General features: G+C 33.0%; 1 protein-coding gene across 1 annotated transcript in view; it reads right to left on the bottom strand.

Moving 5' to 3' along the window:
- Nucleotides 1-23,117, bottom strand: part of LOC148955073 (uncharacterized) — a 76,539-nt gene extending 53,422 nt beyond the window's left edge. The window contains exons 1-2 of the mRNA XM_089106104.1: nt 23,039-23,117; nt 17,838-18,053 (exon numbers count right to left, since the gene is read on the bottom strand). Of these exons, the coding sequence (XP_088962230.1) occupies nt 17,838-18,053; nt 23,039-23,117 (295 nt within the window). The remainder of the gene's footprint in view (nt 1-17,837; nt 18,054-23,038) is intronic.
- Nucleotides 23,118-24,065: the final 948 nt, after the last annotated feature.

A 24,065-nucleotide genomic window follows, 5' to 3' on the forward strand; every position in this document is an offset into this window, starting at 1 on the left:
TTTGGATTTTTTCCTTGAAATGGGAGAGTTGGAATATTTCAGTAGTGTTTTGTCGTGGTTTACCATGACAGTGTTACATTCTCTTCACATTTTAAAGTTCATTTTGGAACTTTTTAGTTGGATTATTTCAGTAGTGTTTTGTCGTGGTTTACCATGTCACTGTTACACTCCATTGTTGTTTCAAACTCCGTTTTGTATCTTCTTCGTTGAAATGCAAGAGTTGGATTATTTCAGTAGTGTTTTGTCGCGTTTTACCATGTCACTGTTACATTTTCTTGATATTTCGCAGTTCGTTTTGGATTTTTTTGTTGATTAAATAAAAAAAACAAGTTTTTTAAACTGAAAGTAAGGAGCGACATTAAAACTTAAAACGAACAGAAATTATTCCGTATATGAAAGGGGCTGTCCCCTCCTCAACGCCTCGCTCTTTACGCTAAAGTTTTTTATTGTTTAAAAAAATAAAGTTGTGAGACAGAGTCGAACTTTAGCGTAACGAGCGAGGCGTTGAGGAGGGGGCAGCCCCTTTCATATACGGAATAATTTCTGTTCGTTTTAAGTTTTAATGTCACTCCTTACTTTCAGTTTAAAAAACTTGTTTTTTTATTTAATTTATGATAATTTTTTATTTAATGAATATTTTATTTTCATAAAAATGTTAATTTTATTTTTAAATATTTATGTCTTTAAAAATTAACTTACGTAACTAACTTCTATGTTCGTATATTTATCTTCTGGCAAAAAATACAAAGTTGCAGATTTTTGCAGATATGAGCTTGAAACCTATGTAATAGGGTTTTCTGATACGCTGAATCTGACGGTGTGATTTTCATTAAAATTCTTTCACTTGTAGGGGATGTTTCCCCCTCTTTAAAAAATCGAGTAAATTTTCTCAGGCTCGTAGCCTTTGATGAGTAATACTAAACTTAATCAAATTTATATATTTAGGATCAGCATTATAAACACATTCTTTTGATACATTTATTGACATCAAAATTCCGTTTTTAAAAGTTTCGATTACTATTGAGCCGTATCGCTTATTTTTTTATTGTTTTTTTTTATTACGTATATGTTATTACGTATATGAAGGGGTTCTCCCCTTAGTCAATACCACGCTCTTTACGTTAAAATGTAAAAAAAAAATTTGATTCACAAGCCCCTGAATCACAAAGGCCGTTTAATTAGAATAGATAGCTCTTTTGAAAGCACTAAAAAAAACTGTAGCGTAAAGAGCGAGGTATTGACTTGGGGGAGAACCCCCTCACATACGTTATAATTTTTGTTCGTTTTAAATTCTAATGTTCCTTCTTAAATTTCAGTTGAAAAAACTTGTTTTTTTTATTTAATTTCTGATCGTTTTTTAAATAATGCTTGGAAATCCGGCGCCCCCTTCATAGAAATGCCCCTTACCCCAAAGAAACATCCTCCACGGAAATATTCTCCAGAGTAACCCCCTCCTCTAGCCCCCCCCCCCCTCTAGAAAAAATCCTTCCTGAAAATGGTTGTATACTTCCCAATAACCAATAAATAATGCTGGCAAGTCCGGCGCCCCCTTCATGGCAATTTCCCTTCCCCCATGAAAACTTCCTTCATGAACAGATCCTCCAACATAACCACCGATCCAACCTTCCCTCCCACTACCAGAAAAAAAAACCTCCTGAAAACTTCTGTATACTTCCCAATAACCAATACTATATGTTAACATTGGGTAAAGTTCATAACTTTTAGCCCTCCCTCTGAGAACTTTGGGGGATTTAGTCATCCTAAAAGACATATTTATCATATTTTCGACCATGTTGAACAAAATGGCTATCTTAAAATTTTGATCGGGTGACTTTGGGAAAAAAATAAGTGTGGGAGGGAGCCTAGCTGCCCTCCATTTTTTTTGGTCACTTAAAAAGGGCACTGGAAATTTTAATTTCCGTTCCAATGAGCCCTCCCACGATATTCTAGGACCACTGGGTCGATACGATCACCCCTGGGAAAAAAAAAAATAAATAAAAAAATAAACACGCATCCGTGATCTTTCTTCTGGCAAAAAATGTAAAATTCCACATTTTTGTAGATAGGAGCCTGAAACCTCTACAGTAGGGTTCTCTTATACGCTGAATATGATGGTGTGATTTTCATTAAGGTTCTATATCTTTTAGGGGGTCTTTTCCCCTTTTTTTGAAAATCAGCCAAATTTTCTCAGTCGCGTAACTTTTGATGGGTAGTATTAAACTTGATAAAAGTTATATATTTGAAATCAGCATTGAAATCTGATTCTTTTGATATATCTATTTGTATCAAAAACCCGTTTTCTAGAGTTTCGGTTACCATTGAGCCGGGTCGCTCCTTACTTACAGTTCGTTACCACGAACTGTTTGAAATGTAAGAGTTGGATTATTTCAGTAGTGTTTTCTCATGGTTTACCTTGTCGCTGTTACATTCTCTTAATGTTTAAAAGTTCATTTTGGATCTTTTTCATTGAAATGCAATAGTTGAATTATTTCAGTAGTGTTTTGTCGTGGTTTACCATATCACTGTTACATTGTATCGATGTTTCAATGGTCATTTTGGATCTTTTTAGTAGAAATGCATGCGTTGGAATATTTCTGTAGTGTTTTCTCATGGTTTACCTTGTCACTGTTACATTCTCTTGATGTTTCAAAGTTCATTTTGGATTTTTTTCATTGAAATGCAAGAGTTCTCTTGATTTTTCAGTTTATCTTGGATGTTTTTCATTGAAATGTAAGAGTTGGAAAATTTCAGTAGTGTTTTGTCGTGGTTTACCTTGTCACTGTTAGTTTCTCTTGATGTTTCAAAGTTCATTTGGATTTTTTTATTGAAATGTAAGAGTTGGAATATTTCAGTAGTTTTTTGTAGTGTTTTACATTGTCACTGTTACATTCTCTTGATGTTTCAAAGTTCATTTTGGATCCTCTTCGTTGAAATGTAAGACTTGGAATATTTCAGTAAGTGTTTTGTTGTGGTTTACATTGTCACTGTTACATTCTGAATATGTTTCAAAATTCATTTTGGATTTTTTTTTTCGTTGAAGTGTAAGAGTTTGAATGTTTCAGTAGTGTTTTGTCGTGAGTTACCATGTCCTTGTTACATTCTCATGATGTTTCAAAGTTCATTTTGGATCCTATTCGTTGAAATGTAAGAGTTGGATTATTTCAGTAGTGTTTCGTCATGGTTTACAATGTCACTGTTACATTTTCTTGATTTGTTAGAGTTCATTTTCGATTTCCTTCGTTGAAATGAAAGAGTTGGAATATTTCAGTAGTGTTTTGCCGTAATTTACCTCGTCACCATTATATTGTCTTGATGTGTCAAAGTTCAGTTTAGATTTTTGTTTTCGTTGAAATGTAAGAATTGGAATATTTCAGTAGTGTTTTGTCGTGAGTTACTATGTCACTGTTACATTCTCTTGATGTTTCAAAGTTCATTTTGGATCTTTCTCATTGAAATGCACGAGTTGGATTATTTCAGTAGTGTTTTGTCATGGTTTACCATGTCAGTGTTACATTCTCTTGATGTTTCAAAGTTCGTTTTGGATTTTTGCCTTGAAATACAAGAGTTGGAATATTTCAAAAGTGTTTCGTCGTGGTTTACCATGTCACTGTTACATTCTCTTGACATTTCAAAGTTCATTTTGGATTTTTTTTTCGTTGAAATGCAAGAGTTAGATTATTTCAGTAGTGTTTTGTCGTGGTTTACCATATCACTGTTACAATCTCTTGATGCTTCAAAGTTCATTTTTTTTATTGAAATGTAAGAGTTGGATTATTTCAGTAGTGTTTTATCGTGGTTTACCTTGTCACTGTTACATTCTCTTAATGTTTCAAAGTTCATTTTGGATTTTTTTTTTTGTTGAAATGTAAGAGTTGGAATATTTCAGTAGTATTTTGTCGTGAGTTATCATGTCACTGGTGTATTTCAGTAGTGTTTTGTCATGGTTTACCTTGTCACTGTTACACTCTCTTGATGCTTCAAAGTTCATTTTGGACTTTTTTTTAGTTGAAATGCAAGAGTTGAAATATTTCAGTAGTGTTTTGTCGCAGTTTACCTTGTCACTGTTACATTCTCTTGATGTTTCAAATTCATTTGGATGTTTTTCATTGAAATGTAATAGTTGGAATATTTCAGTAGTGTTTTGTCGTGGTTTACCTTGTCACTGTTACATTCTCTTGATTTTTCATTTCATCTTGGATGTTTTTCAATGAAATGTAAGAGTTGGAATATTTCAGTAGTGTTTTGTCATGGTTTACCTTGTCACTGTTACATTCTTTTGATGTTTCAAAGTTCATTTTGGATCTTTTTCGTTGAAATCCAAGAGTTGGATTATTTCAGTAGTGTTTTGTTGAAGCTTTTGTTGAAGTTTATACGACAACCCTTTCTATAAAACATTATATGCCCCCAGGGCATAACTTACAACCCTTTCCCTGAGGGCTCTGAGGTGGGTTATCATCCTCGAAGAAGTAATTTCTAAAACTTTCAACTACGTTGAACAAAATGAATATTTCAAAATTTTTATTGCATGTGTTTGCAGGAATGGTGGGTGTGAAAGGGGGTTAGTTGCCTTCTAATTACTTTCAACTATTAAAAAGGACACTAGCCCTTTGAATTTCCAATCGAATTAGCCTTTTTCATGTTTATACGACAACACTTTCTATAAGAACCTTATATGCCCCCAGGACATAAATTACAACCCTTGCATAAATTACAACCCTTGGCCTGAAGACTCTGGGAGGAGTGTCCAGCTAAAAGATATAATTTTCGGACCTTTCAACTGCGTTAAATAAAATAGCTCCATGGGCGCCCATATGGGGGCAGGGGGGGGCGCTTGCCCCCCCCTGGCGGAATGATGCTGCCTTATTTTTATATTTTTGTTCTGAGATTTCTATTATATAGTATTAAAAGTGCCAATTAGACAAAGTTTGCCCCCCCTGGAATTCAGCTTATGGGCGCCCATGAATAGCTCTCTCAAAATTTTGACTGGATGTGTTGGGGGAAATGGTGGGCATAGAAGGGGTGTTCGTTGCCCTCCAATCATTTTCGACAATTAAAAAAGGGCACTAGCCGTTTCAATTTCCAATCGAATGCACCCTTTTTGAAGTTTCTACGATAACCCTTTCTATAAAAACCTTATATTCCCCCAGGGCATATTTTACAACCCTTGACCTGAGGGCTGTCGGGAGGGGGGGGGGGTTGTAATCCTCAAACACCTAGTTTCCAGAAATTTCAACTACGTGAACAAAATGGCTATCTCAAAATTTTGATTTTATGTGTTTGGGGAAAAGATGGGCGTGAGAGGGGGGGGGGTTATTTCCCCTCCAATCCCTTTCGACTATTAAAAAGGGCACTAGCCCTTTGAATTTTCAATCAAATAAGCCTTTTTGAAGTTTCTACGACAACGCTTTCTATAAGAATCTTATATGCCCCCAGGGCATAACTTACAACCCTTGCCTTGAGGGCTGCGGGGGAGTGTCCTCCTCAAAAACACAATTTCTATCTGAAAATCAACTACGCTGAACAAAATGGCTGTCTCAAAATTTTGATTGGATATGTTTTGGGAAATGGTGGGTGTGAAAGGGGTGTTAGTTGCCTTCCAATCACTTTCGACTATTCAAAAGAGCACTAACGCTGGGGTTGAGGTCTTTGTCCAAGGGGCACGGGTTCGATCTCTGACGTGGCCAGTTATTTGGTTCTGGAAGTGGGTCAGTGGTATGACTCTGTAAGCTTAGCCAGAGTCGACCCAGCTCTAAATGGGTACCTGGAAATCTGGGGAAGGTAGACAGGAAGCATGTGCAAAGGCACAGGATGGATGGTCCCTAACCCCCAATTACAATTTCTGGCTGAAGGGCCAAGAAACAGAGATCAGCACCGCCGGTTTGGACCTTAAGGGTCTAGTGCCGTCATACTTACTTATTACTTACTAGCCATTCCAATTTCCAATCGAATGAGCTCTTTTCGTAGTTTCTACGACAAGTCCTTCGATACGGAGTGTCCTGGTATCGAAAAAAAAATGCATGGTGCCAACATCATTCTTTACTTAGGCAGCGCGATTGCGCTGAATTTGACAAGACTATGCCAATATAAAACGAACATAAATTAATTTAAAAAAAAGTTTTTCCCCAAACATAAGTTCTTCAAAAAAAAAATAAAGAACTCCATTAAATCAAAAATGAACAAAAATAGAATCAAATAATCTACCAGTTATACAACTACCACAAATCAGTATCAACAAATAAATGAAACCCAAAACAAACAGAAATTAAAACAAATAACAGAGTTAAACTCAAAACGAGCAGAAATTAATATGAGGGGAGTTCTAAACCCCTATGCTTTCTAAAAGCCAGAATATAATTTACGCTTTACTGAAAAAAATTCTTTTAAATTTTTTTATTTTTGCAACTTTAAGAAATCAGAAATTAATTAAGATTTTAAGGAATAAAATATCAGTAAAAGGGGGGTAAAGATCCCACGAGAACCACGTGGTTTATGGTTTTCTAACTGAGAATGAAAAAACAAAATTTTTCTCACTTGAAAAAACAGGAATTTTCTCACTTTAATGGATGTTTCTTGGATGGTTATGAGTGTCAGTCAATTTATTTGTTGTTTTTCATGGATGTCAACATCAATTTATGTCTGTTTTTATGGTTTTTCTCAGTGAGAATGGAAAAACAGGATTTTTCTCACTTTGATGGATGTTTTCTTGGATTATTGAGTCTAACGGGGACAGGGTCAATGCCCTCTTTTTCCCAGGTCGATTTATTTGTTGTTGTTGTTGTTTTGGCCATGTGCATGCTAGGTGCAAATGTTAAGATCCAGGAATAGGAAACAGGATCACGTGTCTCTCAACGACCTCAATTCCCCTTTCGTGAATCAATAATTCCCCTTAGAAACAACAAATAAATTCCCCTTTCTTGACAAATCAATCAACCATGACATCATCTGTCAGACATTAAAAAACTTTGCCCAGAAACAATTCTCCAGGAATAGACCCAAGACATTAATAAACTTCGCCCCGGAAACAATTCTACTGGTCGAACTCCAAAGATATTAATAAACTTCGCCCTGGAAACATTTCTCCAAGAAACATCTTAGAGATGAATAGATTAACGCGGGAAAGGGTTTCTTAGTAATTTCAAATGTGACAGCGCAGGGATAACAAAAACGAAAGGAACACGCTGAAATTACGTTTAGGGGTTATTTGGGTGAAACCGTTTTAGACATTTTAGGGAATTATTTCGGCGAAACAGCTAGAGACATTTCAAAAGATGATTTTAGAAGATGTTTTAGAAGAGGATTTGAGGGTGAAACTCTTTGGTCGTTATAATACACAAGTTGTATTTAAACAGTGTTGTGAGGTCCTCTACCCCAGCCCCCAAGGGCTCTGATCCCCCTACGCCACCCCCAAAGGGTTCCGATCCCCATAACCCAACCCCCAAGGAAGCCCCCAGTCCCCAAAGGTCCCCCCGGCTCCCAAACGACCCCCGGCACCCAAAACGTCCCAAAGCCCCCCATTTCTTAATAAGTTTTTATGGCTCTATTATAACTTTTAAGAACAAATTATTTTATTAATGTCCATCCTAAACCCATTTTACAAGTTGAAGTACCCATCCTTTTCACCCACAACTTTACTATACTGCGTTTTTGAATAATCCAACACCAAGCAATCCTTTTCAAAGGCATTTCAGAACAAGTTCTTTTCTTAATGTCCCTCCTAAACCCATTTTACAAATTGAAGTACCCATCCTTTTTGCACACAACTTTACTTTACAGCTTTTTGAATGCTCCAACACCAAGCAATACTTTTCAAAAAGGCATTTCAGAACAAGTTCTTTTCATAATATCCATCCTAAACCCATTTTACAAGTTGAAGTTCCCATCCTTTTCACCCACAACTTTACTTTACAGCTTTTTGAATGCCCAACACCAAGCAATACTTTTCAAAAGGCATTTCAGAACAAGTTCTTTTCATAGTGACCGTCCTAAACCCATTTTACAATTGAAGTACCCATCCTTTTCACCCACAACTTAGTTATAGGTAAGAGTTTGAAGTTTTACCTTAGAGACTTAGCTTAGAGTTTTAGTTTGGTTTAGTTTTAGTTAAAAGTTTTTTTAGCTTAGAGTCTTAGCTTAGAGTTTTTGTTAGGGTTCTAGTTTAGTTTAGTTTTTAGTTAAGAGTTTAGAGTTTTTAGCTTAGAGTCTTAGCTTAGAGTTTTACTCAGAGTTCTAGTTTAGTTTAGTTTAGTTACAGTTCAGAATTTAGAGTTTTAGCTTAGAGTCTAAGCTTAGAGTTTTACTTAAAGTTATAGTTTGGGTAAGTTTTAGTTAAGAGTTTCGAGTTTTAGCTTAGAGTCTTAGCTTAGAGTTTTGTTAGAGTTATAGTTTAGTTTAGTTTTATTAAAGAGTTTTACGTTAGAGTCATATCTTAGAGGTCTTGTTAGAGTTGCAGTTTAGTTTAGTTACAGTTAAGAATTTAGAGTTTTAGCTTAGAGTTTTACTTAGTGTTTTAGTTTGGCTAAGTTTAAGTTAAGAGTTTCGAGTTTTAGCTTAGAGCCTTAGTTTAGAGTTTTTTTGTTATAGTTCTAGTTTAGTTTAATTTTATTTAAGAGTTTGATGTTTTAACTTTGAGTTTCAGTTAGAGTTCTATTTTAGTTTAGTTTTAGTTAAGAGTCTAGAATTTTAGCTTAGAGTCTTAGCCTAGAGTTTTTGATAGAGTTCTAGTTTATTTTAGTTTTAGTTAAGAGTTTAGAATTTTTAGCTTAGAGTCTTAGCTTAGAGTTTTTGTTTAAGTTTTAGTTTAGTTTAGTTTTAGTACATAGTTTAGAGTTTTAACTTAGAGTCTTAGCTTAGAGTTTTTGTTAGAGTTGAAGCTTAGTTTAGTAATAGTTAAGAGTTTAGAGTTTTAGCTTAGAGTCTTAGCTTAGAGTTTTTTTTAGAGTTCTAGTTTAGTTTAATTTTAGTTAAGAGTTTGATTTTTTACCTTTGAGTTTCAGTTAGAGTTCTAGTTTAGTTTAGTTTTAGTTAAGAGTTTAGTGTTTTACCTTAGAGTCTTAGCTTAGAGTTTTAGTTAGAGTTCTAGTTTAGTTTAGTTTTAGTTAAGAGTTTAGAATTTTTGCTTTGAGTCTTAGCTTAGAGTTTTTGTTAGAGATCTATTTTATTTTAGTTTTAGTTACGAGTTTATATTCTTTAGCTGAGAGTAATATCTTAGAATTAATGTTTAAGCGCTAGTTTATTTTAGTTTTAGTTTATAGTTTAGAGGTTTATATTAGTGTATAATCTTATAGTTTTGTTAGAGTTTAAGCTTATTATAGTAATAGTTGAGATTTTAGAGTCTTAGATTAGAGTATTTGTCTAGTTTAGTTATAGTTAAGAGTTTAGAATTTTACCTTAAAGTCTTTGCTTAGAGTTTTTGTTAGAGTTCTAGCTTGTTTTAGTTTTGAGTTCTAGTTTAGTTTACATACAGTTAAGAGTTTGGAGTTTTACCTTAGAGACTTAGCTTAGAGTTCTAGTTTAGTTTAGTTTCAGTTAAGAGTTTGGAGTTTTACCTTAGAGTCTTAGCTTAGAGTTCTAGTTTAGTTTAGTTTTACTTAAGAGTTTAGAGTTTTAGCTTAGAGTCTTAGCTTAGATTTTTTGTTAGAGTTATAGTTTATTTTAGTTTTAGTTAAGAGTTTAGAGTTTTTAGCTTAGAGTCTTAGCTTAGAGTTTTTGTTGAAGTTTTAGTTTAGTTTAGATTTAGTTAATAGTTTAGAGTTTTAGCTTAGAGTTGTAGCTTAGAGTTTTTGTTAGAGTTCTAGTTTAGTTTATTTATAGTTAAGAGTTTTAATTTTTACCTTAGAGACCTAGCTTAGAGTTTTTGTTTAGTTTAATTTTATTTAAGAGTTTAGATTTTTTTAGCTTAGAGTTTTTGTTAGAGTTCTAGTTTAGTTTAGTTTTAGTTAAGAGTTTTGTTTTTTACCTTAGAGTCTTAGCTTATAGTTTTAGTTATAGTTATATTTTATTTTAGTTTTAGTTAAGAGTTTATATTTTTAGCTTAGAGTCTTAGCTTAGAGTTTTTGTTAGAGTTCTAGTTTAGTTTAGTTTTAGTTAAGAGTTTAGAGTTTTTAGCTTAGAGTCTTAGCATAGTTTTCGTCAAAGTTCTAGTTTAGTTTAGTAATAGTTAAGAGTTTAGAGTTTTAGCTTAGAGTCTTAGCTTAGAGTTTTTGTTAAAGTTGAAGTTTAGTTTAGTAATAGTTAAGAGATAGAGTTTTAGCTTAGAGTCTTAGCTTAGAGTTTTTGTTAAAGTTGAAGTTTAGTTTAGTAATAGTTAAGAGTTTAGAGTTTTAGCTTAGAGTCTTAGCTTAGAGGTTTAGTTTAGTTTAGTTTTAGTTAAGAGTTTAGAATTTTAGCTTAGAGTCTTAGCTTAGAGTTTTTGTTAGAGTTCTAGTTTATTTTAGTTTTAGTAACGAGTTTAGAGTTTTTAGCTTAGAGTCTTAGCTTAGAGTTTTTGTTAGAGTTGAAGTTTAGTTTAGTAATAGTTAAGAGTTTAGAGTTTTAGCTTAGAGTCTTAGCTTAGAGTTTTTGTTTAGTTTAGTTTTAGTTAAGAGTTTAGAGTTTTTTAGCTTAGAGTTTTAGCTTAGAGTTTTTGTTAGAGTTTTAGTTTATTTTAGTTTTGAGTTCTAGTTTAGTTTACATATAGTTAAGAGTTTGGAGTTTTACCTTAGAGACTTAGCTTTTAGTTTAGTAGTTTTAGTTAGAGTCTTGCTTAGTTTAGAGTTTAGTTAGTTTAGTTTTATATTTTAGATTTTTTTAGGTTTGAGTCTTAGCTTAGAGTTTCAGTTACATTTCGAGTTCATTTTATTGCTAGCTACGATTCTGTCTTTTTTAGCTTAGAGTCTTAGCTTCGAATTTTTGTTGTAATGTTAGAGTTGTTCAGTTTTAAAAAATATGTTTTACTTTTAGCTTAGAGTCTTAGCTTAGAGTTTTTGTTAGAGTTGAAGTTTAGTTTAGTAATAGTTAAGAGTTTAGAGTTTTAACTTAGAGTCTTAGCTTAGAGTTTTTGTTAGAGTTCTAGTTTAGTTTAGATATAGTTAAGAGTTTGGAGAATTACCTTAGAAACTTAGCTTAGAGTTTTAGTTTAGTTTAGTTTTAGTTAAGAGTTTAGAGTTTTTTAGCTTAGAGTCTTAGCTTAGAGTTTTTGTTAGAGCTCTAGTTTAGTTTAGTTTTATTTAAGAGTTTGGTGTTTTACCTTAGAGTCATAGCTTAGACTTTTAATTAGAGTTCTAGTTTAATTTAGTTTTAGTTAAGAGTTTATATTTTTAGCTTAGAGTATTAGCTTAGAGTTTTTGTTAGAGTTCTAGTTTAGTTTAGTTTTAGTTAAGAGTTTAGAGTTTTTAGCTTAGAGTCTTAGCATAGTTTTTGTTGAGGTTCTAGTTTAGTTTAGTAATAGTTAAGAGTTTAGAGTTTTAGCTTAGAGTCTTAGCTTAGAGTTTTTGTTGAAGTTGAAGTTTAGTTTAGTAATAGTTAAGAGTTTAGAGTTTTAGCTTAGAGTCTTAGCTTAGAGTTATAGTTTAGTTTGGTTTTAGTTAAGAGTTTAGAGTTTTTTAGCTTAAAGTCTTAGCTTAGAGTTTTTGTTAGAGTTCTAGTTTAGTTTAGTTTTAGTTAAGAGTTTAGAGTTTTTAGCTTAGAGTCTTAGCTTAGAGTTTTTGTTGAAGCTCTAGTTTAGTTTAGTTTTAGTTAAGAGTTTATAGTTTTAGCTTAGAGTCCTAGCTTAGAGTTTTTGTTAGAGTTTTAGTTTAGTTTAGTTTTAGTTAAGAGTTTAGACTTTTAGCTTAGAGTCTTAGCTTAGAGTTATAGTTAGAGTTGAAGTTTAGTTTAGTTATAGTTAAGAATTTAGAGTTTTTAGCTTAGAGTCGTAGTTTAGAGTTTTTGTTAGAGTTCGAGTGCTGTTTGTTAGAGTTAGAGTTTGAGTATCATGAGCGCTCATGATAAGCTAACCTAATATAACCTAACTTAAACGTGGAGAAACCTAACCTCTAACCTAACCTAACCTAATCTAACCTATGGTTTTGGTATTTCTATGCAATATTGTATAATTTTGTGGTTATGCTAGTTTAGACTAAACTTCAACTCTAACTAAATCTCTAAGCTAAGATTCTAGACTAAATCTCTAAGCTATAACTCTTTACTAAAACTAAACTAAACAATAACTCTAACTAAAACTCTAAGATAACACTTTAAGCTAAAACTATAAACTCTTAACTATAACTAGAAAACACGACATGTCAAACACAATTGAAACTCCAATATAAGACATTAATTTAAAACTCAAAACTCTCAGCTAAAACTAAACTAAACTAGAACTCTAGCTAAGACTCATGATCAGACTATAATGTGGTGCTCGAATATCTTAAATATTACTGAACTAAGATAGAACTATAACTAGAACTCTAAGCTAAGACTCCAAGCTAAAACTCTATACCCTTAACTATAACTAAACTAAACTTCAACTCAAGTAAAATTCTAAGCTAAGACTCTAAGGTAGAACTCTAAACTCTTAACTAAACTAAACTAGAACTTCAACAAAAACTCTAAGCTAAGACTCTAAGATAAAACTATAAACTCTTAACTAAAACTAAACTAAACTAGAACTCTAACAAAAACTCTAAGCTAAGACTCTCAGCTAAAACTCTAAACTCTTAACTAGAAGTAAACTAAACTAGAACTATAACATAAACCCTAAGCTAAGACTCTAAGCTAAAAACTCGAGACTCTTAACTATAACTAAACTAAACTAGAACTCTAACACAAACTATAAGCTAAGACTCTAAGCTAAAACTCTAAGCTAAGTCTCTAAGGTAAAACTCTAAACTCTTAACTATAACTTTACTAAACTAGAACTCTAACTAAAACTATAAGCTAAGAGTCAAAGCTAAAACACTAAATTCTTAAAATAAACTAAACTAAACTAGAAATCTAACTAACATCTAAGCTCGGAATCTATGCTGAAACATTAGGATTTGCGATAAAACTAAACTAAAATAGAGATCTAACAAACACTCAAATATAATATACTAAGCTAAAACTATAATCTATGAAATAAAACAAAACTAAACAAAAACTCTAATCTAATACTCTAATATAAAACTCTAAAATCTTAACTATTACTAAACTAAAGTACAACTTTAACAAAAACTCTAAGCTAAGACTCTAAGCTAAAACTCTAAACTCTTAACTATTACTAAACTAAACTTCAACTTTAACAAAAACTCTAAGCTAAGACTCTAAGCTAAAACTCTAAACTCTTAACTATTACTAAACTAAACTAGAAATTCTACAAAAACTATGATAAGACTCTAAGCAAAAAACTCTAAAATATTAAATAAAAATAAACTAAACTATAACGATAACAAAAAATATAAGCTAAAACTATAATCTAAAAATAAAAAATATTAAAAATAAATAAAATAAACTATAACTATAAATAAAAGTATAAGCTAATACTCTAAGGTAAAACATCAAACTCTTAACTAAAACTAAACTAAACTAGAACTCTAACTAAAACTCTAAGCTAAGACTCTAAGCTAAAAAACTCTAAACTCTTAACTAAAACTAAACTAAACTAAAACTCTAAGAGAAGTCTCTAAGTTAAAACTTAAAAATCTTACCTATAACTAAACTAAACTAGAACTATAACAAAAACTATAAGCTAATACTCTAAGCTAAAAAACTCTAAACTCTTAACTAACACTAAACTAAACTAAAACTCTAAGCTAAGTCTCTAAGGTAAAACTCCAAACTCTTAACTATATCTAAACTAAACTAGAACTGTAACAAAAACTCTAAGCTAAGACTCTAAGTTAAAACTCTAAACCCTTAACTATAACTAAAATAAACTTCAACTCTAACAAAAACTCTAAGCTACGACTCTAAGCTAAAACTCTAAACTGTTAACTAAAACTAAACTAAACTAGAACTTCAACAAAAACTCTAAGCTAAGACTCTAAACTAAAAACTCTAAACTCTTAACTAAAACTAAAATAAACTAGAACTCTAACAATAACTCTAAGCTAAGACTCTAAGCTAAAACACTCTAAACTCTTAACTAAAACTAAACTAAACTAGAACTCTAACTAAAACTCTAAGCTAAGACTCTAATGTAAAACACCAAACTCTTAACTAAAACTAAACTAAAATAAAACTCTAAGCTAAGTCTCTAAGGTAAAACTCCAAACTCTTAACTATATGTAAACTAAACTAGAACTCAAAACTAAAATAAACTAGAACTCTAACAAAAACTCTAAGCAAAGACTCTAAGCTAAAAAAATCTAAACTTTTAACTAAAACTAAACTAAACTAAAACTCTAAGCTAAGAATCTAAGGTAAAACTATAATCTCTTAACTATTAATAAACTAAACTTCAACTTAAACAAAAACTGTAAGCTAAGAGTCTAAGGTAAAACTCTAAACTCTTAACTAAAACTAAACTAAACTAGAACTCTAAGCTGAGTCTCTAAGGTAAAACTCTAAACTCTTAAGCTAAAAACTCTAAACTCGTAACTAAAACTAAAATAAACTAGAACTCTAACATAAACTCTAAGCTAAGACTCTAAGCTAAAATCGTAAACTCTTAACTAAAACTAAACTAAACTAGAACTCTAACTAAAGCTCTAAGCTAAGACTTAAGGTAAAACACCAAACTCTTAACTAAAACTAAACTAAACTAGAACTCTAACTGAAACTCAAAGGTAAAAAATCAAACTCTTAACTAAAATTAAACTAAACTAGAGCTCTAACAAAAAAACTCTAAGCTACGACTCTAAGCTAAAACTCTAAACTCTTAACTATTACTAAAATAAACTTCAACTCTAAAAAAAACTCTAAGCTAAGACTCTAATCTAAAATTCTAAACTCTTAACTAAAACTAAACTAAACTATAACTATAAATGAAACTATAAGTTAAAACATCAAACTCTTAACTAAAATTAAACTAAACTAGAAATCTAACAAAAACTCTAAGCTAATACTCTATGATAAAAATCTAAAATATTAACTAAAAATAAACTAAACTAGAACTTCAACGAAAACTCTAAGCTAAGACTCTAAGCTAAAATTCTAAATCCTTAACTAAAACTAAACTAAACTAGAACTCTAACTGAAACTCAAAGGTAAAAAATCAAACTCTTAACTAAAATTAAACTAAACTAGAACTCTAACAAAAAAAAACTATAAGCTAAGACTCTAAGCTAAAAGTCGTAACTCTTAACTAAAACTCAACCAAACTAAAACTTTAAGTAAAACTCTAAGGTATGACTCTGTGATAAAACTCTAAATTCTCAAATATAACTAGACTAAACTTCAACTATAAATAATCATCTAATATAAGACTCTATCGTAAAACTAGAAACTATTAATTAAAACTAAACTAAACTAGAACTCTAACAAAAACTCTAAGATAAGATTCCAAGCTAAAACTCTAAACTCTTAACTAATACTTAACCAAACTATAACTTTAAGTAAAATTCTAAGCTAAGACTCTAAGCTAAAACTCTAAATTCTGAACTGTAACTAAACTAAACTAAACTAGAATTCTGAATAAAACTCTAAGCTAAGACTCTAAGCTAAAAACTCTAAACTCTTAAATAAAACTAAACTAAACTAGAACTCTAACAAAAACTCTAAGCTAAGACTCTAAGCTAAAAAACTCTAAACTTTTAACTAAAACTAAACCAAACTAAAACTCTAAGCTAAGTCTCTAAGGTAAAACTTCAAACTCTTGCCTATAATTAAGTTGTGGGTGAAAAGGATGGGTACTTCAATTGTAAAATGGGTTTAGGACGGTCACTATGAAAAGAACTTGTTCTGAAATACCTTTTGAAAAGTATTGCTTGGTGTTGGGCATTCAAAAAGCTGTAAAGTAAAGTTGTGGGTGAAAAGGATGGGAACTTCAACTGGTAAAATGGGTTTAGGATGGACATTATGAAAAGAACTTGTTCTGAAATGCCCTTTGAAAAGTATTGCTTGGTGTTGGAGCATTCAAAAAGTTGTAAAGTAAAGTTGTGTGTAAAAAGGATGGGTACTTCAATTTGTAAAACGGGCTTAGGAGGGACATTAAGAAAATAAGTTGTTCTGAAATGCCTTTGAAAAGTATTGCTTGATGTTGGAGCATTCAAAAAGCAGTATAGTAAAGTTGTGGGTGAAAAGGGTGAGTACTTCAACTTGTAAAATGGGTTTAGGAAGGACATTAAGAAAATAACTTGTTCTGAAAAGTTATAATGAAGCCATAAAAAATTATTAAAAAATGGGGGGCTCAGGGGCCTTTGGGGTGCCGGGGGTCCTTTGGGAGCCCGGGGGAACATTGAGGACCGGGGGCTTCCTTTGGGGTTGGGGTATGGGGATCGGAACCCTTTGGGGTTGGGGTAGGGGGATCAGAGCCCTTGGGGGCTGGGGTAGAGGACCTCACAACACTGTTCAAATACAACTTGTGTATTATAACGACCACAGAGTTTCACCCTCAAATCCTCTTCTAAAACATCTTCTAAAATCATCTTTTGAAATGTCTCTAGCTGTTTCGCCGAAATAATTCCCTAAAATGTCTAAAACGGTTTCACCCAAATAACCCCTAAACGTAATTTCAGCGTGTTCCTTTTGTTTTTGGCATCCCTGCGCTGTCACATTTGAAATTACTAAGAAACCCTTTCCCGCGTTAATCTATTCATCTCTAAGATGTTTCTTTGAGAATTATTTCCATGGTGAAGTTTATTAATATCTTTGGAGTTCGACCAGTAGATTTGTTTCCGGGGCGAAGTTTATTAATGTCTTGGGTCTATTCCTGGAGAATTGTTTCTGGGCGAATTTTTTTAATGACTGACAGATGATGTCATGATTGATAGATTTGTTAAGAAAGGGGAATTAATTTGTTGTTTCTAAGGGGAATTATTGATTCACGAAAGGGGAATTGAGGTCATTTTAAGAAGGAAACACGTGATCCTGTTTCCTATTCCTGGATCTTAACATTCGCCCCGAGTGTGCACATGGCCGAAACAACAACAACAACAAATAAATCGACCTGGGAAAAAAGAGGGCATTGACTCTGTCCCCGTTAGACTCAATAATCCAGAAAACATCCATCAAAGTGAGAAAAATCCTGTTTTTCCATTCTCACTGACAAAAACCATAAAAACAGACATAAATTGATGTTGACATCCATGAAAAACAACAACTAAATTGACCGACACTCATAACCATCAAAGAAACATCCATAAAAGTGAGAAAATTTCTGTTTTTTCAAGTGAAAAAAATTCTGTTTTTTCATTCTCAGTGAGAAAACCTATAAACCAAGTGGTTCTCGTGGGACCTTTACCCTCCTTTCTACTAATATCAGCATTATATTAAACTGACAATGCATACTTTTTTCATTAAATTCATTTGAATGTTTTTCAGTAAAGTGCTAACTGTATTCTGGTTTTTAGAAAGCATAGGGGTTTAGAACCCTATTCATATTGATTTCTTCTCGGTTTCAGTTTTATTCTTTTATTTATTTTAATTTGTGTTTGTTTTGGGTTTCATTTATTTATTGATACTGATATGTGGTAGTGGTATGCTTGGTATATTATTTGATTCTATTTTTGTTCATTTTTGAACTGAATGTATGCACGCTGTCCAATGACCGTATCAGCAGTATATAAAGAACGACTTTAGACTGTTATATTTGCCTTGGGGGGCACAAACCTTATGTGCCCCCAAGAAATTATTTAAGAGAACGGAAGAGAGAGTGAGTGACTGAACAAGAGAATGAAAGACATAGTGGAAAGTATTACCTACTGAATAGCAAAATCAAATTAATAAAAGAAAGAGCTTACCGTTCAGCTGAAGCACAGAGACAACCAGCCAAATGAAGCACGCAACAATATAACCCATGAAATACTTATTAGTATAACCAGGACTGGTAATGGCTAATCCTGAAATTGGGTACATTCCAGGTTGAATTAAGTCCCCTTGCTCCAATTTTGGTGCTTTTGGATCTCTTTTAAACATGAAAGCTGTTTCTCCTCGCTTATCATAGCAGCTATTCATTGCTAGGAAAAGAAAACACATCTGTGCATATAAATAAATGGAAAGTATAGGTTAAAACTTGTAAACTAGGTTCCAAGCTCTCGGTTTCGTGAGAAATCAGACATCTCCAGACATTAGATTTGTGTGTACAAGGCAACAATAAAATAGACATAATGCAGACTATAATATAAGGATCTCTGTACTAAATTTTGCTGTCTTTATCGTCTATTTGAACTCCCCTTTGTGTCCATTCAGAAAATGACTGGCTTACGAATTACGACTGTAATGAGGGATGCTACCAGTTCATCTAACAGTCACAAGCACTAAACGTCATTTCTTCGACAAGGAAAATCCGTCAGAACATCGACATGTCAGGACATTGACAGTCCTAACATCGACACGTCAGGACATTGACAGTCACAATCGCTACCCGTCAGAACGTCAACAGTCATAACATCGACACGTCAGTTCATCAACAGTCACAATCGCTACCCGTCAGAACGTTGACAGTCATAACAACGACACTCCATATTCTCTAAAAAAAATTTAGATGTTATGACGTGTCGATATTATGACTGTCGACGTTCTGATGGTTAGTGGTTCTGATGGATTTTCGTTATGAAATTTTTTTTAGATGTTATGACCTGTCGTTGTTATGACTGTCGACGTTCTGACGGCTAGTAGTTCTAACGGATTTTCGTTATGAAAGATATTTATAAGTTTATATAATAGTAATAAGTATATAATAGTTGAGAAACAAATTTCGGCTATATATTTACACATTAGGGGGGTGGGCATAAAGCATAGAATACATTAAATACGTAACCTAGCCTAACCTAGGTACCTTTCTCCCCTAAACCCCAAAAAACTAAAGTTTTAAAGTTTTAGATGTTATTACGTGTTGATGTTATGACTGTCGACGTTCTGACGTTTAGGGGTTCTGATGGATTTTAGTTATGAAATTTTTTTTAGATGTTATGACGTGCTGATGTTATGATTGTCGACGTTCTGATGGTTAGTGGTTCTGACGGATTTTCGTTATGAAAAAATATTTAGAAGTTTATATAATAGTAATAAGTATATAATAGTTTAGAAACAAATTTCGGCTATATATTTGCATATCATGGGGGTGGGATAAAGCTTATCATGTATTATATACGTAACCTAACCTAGGTACCTTTTCCCCCCTAAGCCCCAAAAAACTAAAGTTTTACAATTTTAGATGTTATGAAGTTGATGTTATGACTGTCGACGTTCTGGCGGTTAGTGGTTCTGACAGATTTTCGTTATGAAAAAAATTTTTTGATGTTATGACGTGTCGATGTTAGACTGTCGATGTTCTGAAGGGTAGCTATTGTGACTGTCAATGAACTGACGTGTCGATGTCATGACTGTCGACGTTCTGAAGGGTAGCGATTGTGACTGTCAATGAACTGACGTGTCAATGTTATGACTTTCGATGTTCTGACGGATTTTTTCGATGTCCTGACGGTAGTGGCCCTGACGTATCGATGTCCTGGTGCCTTCCCCTGTGATGATACGCCAATAAAAAAAATAAAACAAGGTCCTGTTACTCATGAGACGTTTGTTTTGATAAGAAATGCGACTAGCCTCTAAGGTAGTAGATTGAAATAGATTGGTGACCATTGAACGCACCGTTAAAACCAAAGGGGTTTCAGGAATCTTAATTTGAATCAGAGATTCAAAATCAGAAAATGACATGGATCGGCGCTTTACTGATGCGTGATGTTTTAGATAATTTCAGAGACCACACTGCAATTCCATGACGATAAATAAAAGTTCAAATAGGGATAGAATCCTTTTAATAGATAGTGATAACTTACACAAACAGTGACAAATTTCACAAAAATACTAGATATTTTGGTCAAATATGCAGTGACCGTCATCAGTAGTAAAAATAAACTAAAACAATTAAGAACAATAGTTTAAATACGAAATAAGATAAAACTACATATTAATTAGTAATCTAATTCTTTCAAACAGTTCGTGGTAACGAACTGTAAGTAAGGAGCGACCCGGCTCAATGGTAACCGAAACTTTAAAAAACGGGATTTTGATACCAATAGATACATCAAAATAATCAGATTTTAATGCTGATTTCAAATATATAAGTTTCATCAATTTTAGTTATACTTATCAAAAGTTACGAGCCTGAGAAAATTTGACTGATTTTCGAAAAAAGGGGGAAAGACTCCCTAAAAGTTATAGAATCTTAATGAAAATTACACCATCATATTCAGCGTATCAGAGAACCCAACTGTAGAGGTTTCAAGCTCCTATCTACAAAAATGTGGAATTTTACATTTTTTGCCAGAAGAAAGATCACGGATGCGTGTTTATTTGTTTGTTTGTTTTTTTGTTTTTTTTTCCCCCAGGGGTGATTTTATCTACCCAGTGGTCCTAGAATATCGTGGGAGGGCTCATTGTAACGGAAATTAAAAGTTCTAGTGCCATTTTTAAGTGACAAAAAAAAATGGAGGGCAACTATGCCCCCTCCCACGCTTTTTTTTTTCCCAAAGTCACCCGATCAAAATTTTGAGATAGCCATTTTGTTCAGCATGGTCAAAAATATGATAAAAATGTCTTTTAGGATGACTTGATCCCCCAAAGTCCCCAGGGGAGGGCTGAAAGTTATGAACTTTACTCAATGTTAACATATAGTATTGGTTATTGGGAAGTATACAGACTTTTTCAGAGGAGATTTTTTCTGGTAGGGGGGGGACGGCGAGGGTCGGGGGCTATATGGAAGGAACTTTCCATGACGCAAGGTTTCATGGGGGCAGGGACTTTGCGATGAAGGGGGCGCCGGATTTCCCAGCATTATTAAAGAAAAAGATCAGGAATTAAATAAAAAAAAAAAACAAGTTTTTCAACTGATCAAATTATTGTGATTAATAGGTCATTTTTAAAGAACTGGAAAAAAAATTCTAAATATAGTTTAAAGAGCAGGGTATTGACTAGGAGGCGAACCCCCTAATATACGTGTTAAAAATTTATGAATATAGAAGGTCGTTACGTAAGTTAATTCTAAGTTACGTATATTTATTACTAATAAAAACGTTCGTAAATAAAATTAAACAAGTTTCGAGAAAGCCATTTAACCAAATATAATATGCAAATTTTGTTTTAATTATTCATGTACGGTGAGCCAAAATCAAAACCTGCATTAATTCAAAAACGTTCAAAAATTAAATAAAAAAAACAAGTTTTTTTAACTGAAAGTAAGGAACGACGTTAAAACTTAAAACGAACAGAAAATATTCCGTATAAGAAAGGGGCTGTCCCCTCCTCAACGCCTCGCTCTTTACGCTAAAGTTTGACTTTCTCACAACTCTATTTTTTTAAACAATAAAAAAACTTTAGCGTAAAGAGCGAGGCGTTGAGGAGGGGACAGCCCCCTTCATATACGGAATAATTTCTGTTCGTTTTAAGTTTTAACGTCGTTCCTTACTTTCAGTTAAAAAAACTTGTTTTTTTTATTTAATTCAAAGCAAAAGCGGAAGCTAGTCTCTTTAATCTTCTTGGATCCGGTTCATTAGCGTTGAATGTTTGTGAAAGTTATCACTGTCTATTAAAAGGATTTTTATCCCCTTCTGAACTTTATTTATCGTGATCTTTTACATTACGATGTTTACAATAGATAATACAAATTTTTAAATTGACAGTCACCAATTTGCTACAATAGTCCTTAAGAGAAATTAAATAAAAAAAAACAAGTTTTTTTAACTGAAAGTAAGGAACGACGTTAAAACTTAAAACGGACAGAAATTATTCCGTTTATGAAGGGGGTTGTCCCCTCCTCAACACCTCGCTCTTTACGCAAAAATTTTTTTATTGTTTAAAAAAAATAGAATTGTGAGAAAGTCACAACTGCATATTAATTTTACTTTATTTGGTTAAATGGCTTTCTCAAAACTTGTTTAATTTTATTTACGAACGTTTTTATTATTAATGAATATACGTAACTTACGAATTAACTTACGTAATGAACTTCTATATTCATAGATTTTTAATACGTATATTAGGGGGTTCGTCCCCTAGTCAATACCTTGCTCTTTAAGCTAAAGTTCGAATTTTTTCCAATTCTTTAAAAAAGGCCCCTTAATCACAATCATTGATCAGTTGAAATCAGTTGAAAAACTTGTTGTTTTTTTTACTTAATTTCTTATCTTTTTCTTTAATAATGCTGGGAAATCCGGCGCCCCCTTCATAGCAATGTCCCTTCCCCATGGAAACTTCCTACATAGAAAGATCCTCCCATACAACCCCCGAGCCCCCTCCCCCCCACCTACCATAACAAATTCCCCCTGAAAACGTCTGTATACTTCCCAATAACCAATACTATATGTTGACATTGGGTAAAGTTCATAACTTTCAGCCCTCCCCCCGGGGACTTGGGGGGATTAAGTCATCCTAGAAGAATTGTTATCATATTTTCGACCATGCTGAACAAAATGGATATCTCAAAATTTTGATCGGGTGACTTTGGGAAAAAAATGAGCGTGGGAGGGGGCCTAGTTGCCCTCCATTTTTTTGGTCACTTAAAAAGGGCACTAGAACTTTTAATTTCCGTTCCAATGAGCCCTCCCACGATATTCTGGGACCATTGGGTCAATACGATCACCCCTGGGAAAAAAAATAAAAAAAAAATAAACAGGCATCCGTGATCTTTCTTCTGGCAAAAAATGCTAAATTCCACATTTTTGTAGATAGGGGCTTGAAACCTCTATATTAGGGTTCTCTGATACCCTGAATATGATAGGTGTGATTTTCATTAAGGTTCTTTAACTTTTAGGGGTCTTTCCCCCTTTTTCTAAAATTAGCCAAATTTTCTCAAGTAACTTTTGATGGGTAAGACTAAACTTGATGAAACTTATATATATTTGAAATCAGCATTAAAATCTTATTCTTTTGATGTATCTATTGGTATCAAAATTCCGTTTTTTAGAGTTTCAGTTACCATTGAGCCGGGTCGCTCCTTACTTACAGTTCGCTTGATAATACTTATTGCTTTGAATAGAGCTAAAAACATCTGTGGTTAGGTCCTTTGATACGTTGAATTTCATAGTGTCGCATGGACCAATACCGTTTCTTTGCAGCAGAATAAACACAAAAATTTGCAAATTGCAACAACATGGTCTGTTTTTATTGATTATTGAACCGTATTGTTTGGATTATTGAACCGTATTGCTTTATTGAACAGTAGAGTTTAAAATTTACAATAACTGAAAGTCGACAATCACAGACTCACTATGATGACGGTCCAGAGGGGAGAATCAAACATGCCTGCTTGATCATCACTTTAGGGGTCTGGCCGTATTAAATTTTATCCTACGAATTTCATCAAAAAGGGATATTTCCCACTGTTGTCAATTTAGGAAAAGTACACATGTTAATAAAGTTTTAACAATAAACTTAAAATCAATGAAATTTGCTTGCATGTTATCAGTATAAAAATCAGACTTCGACGTGAAATTATACGTTTTTTAATTTATGAATCATAGCATCAAAAATAAAGATAACAGATATTGCTATAGATAAATACACGAATGATAAAACGAACAGAAATGACTGTTATTTCCACAACTATTAATGCAGACCCAAGCAATCTGAAGCCAACACAGCTGTGCACGCTCCTCATCCCCCAGTATATTCAAGGCTTCACTCTTTACCCAATGCAAGAAATTCTAAATTAAGTCTCTTCCTAGCGACCTCTACCCACTCTATTCGGGGACGACCTGCTTTTTGTTTTGTTTCAGATGGATGGCCAAAAGTACAACCTGTCAACCTGTCAAAAGAAAAATCTTTGACAACATGTCATGCTTCGTCATGTTTAGTTAAATCGTCATGTTTAGTTACTTAGTTCCTAGAGAGACCAAGCTAATGCCTCTATAATTACCACATTCGCATTTACCCCATTTCTCATGAAGGAGTTTAATTAAAGTTTTCCTAAAATCACTAAGTATTTCCCCTTTTTCCAAATCCATGTTCATCATCCTCAGTGATTCCTCTCT

Source organism: Artemia sp. Qi Xiang Cuo, chromosome 2, assembly GCF_049724085.1.
Source record: "Artemia sp. Qi Xiang Cuo chromosome 2, ASM4972408v1, whole genome shotgun sequence".
Classification (NCBI taxonomy): Eukaryota; Metazoa; Arthropoda; class Branchiopoda; order Anostraca; family Artemiidae; genus Artemia; species Artemia sp. Qi Xiang Cuo.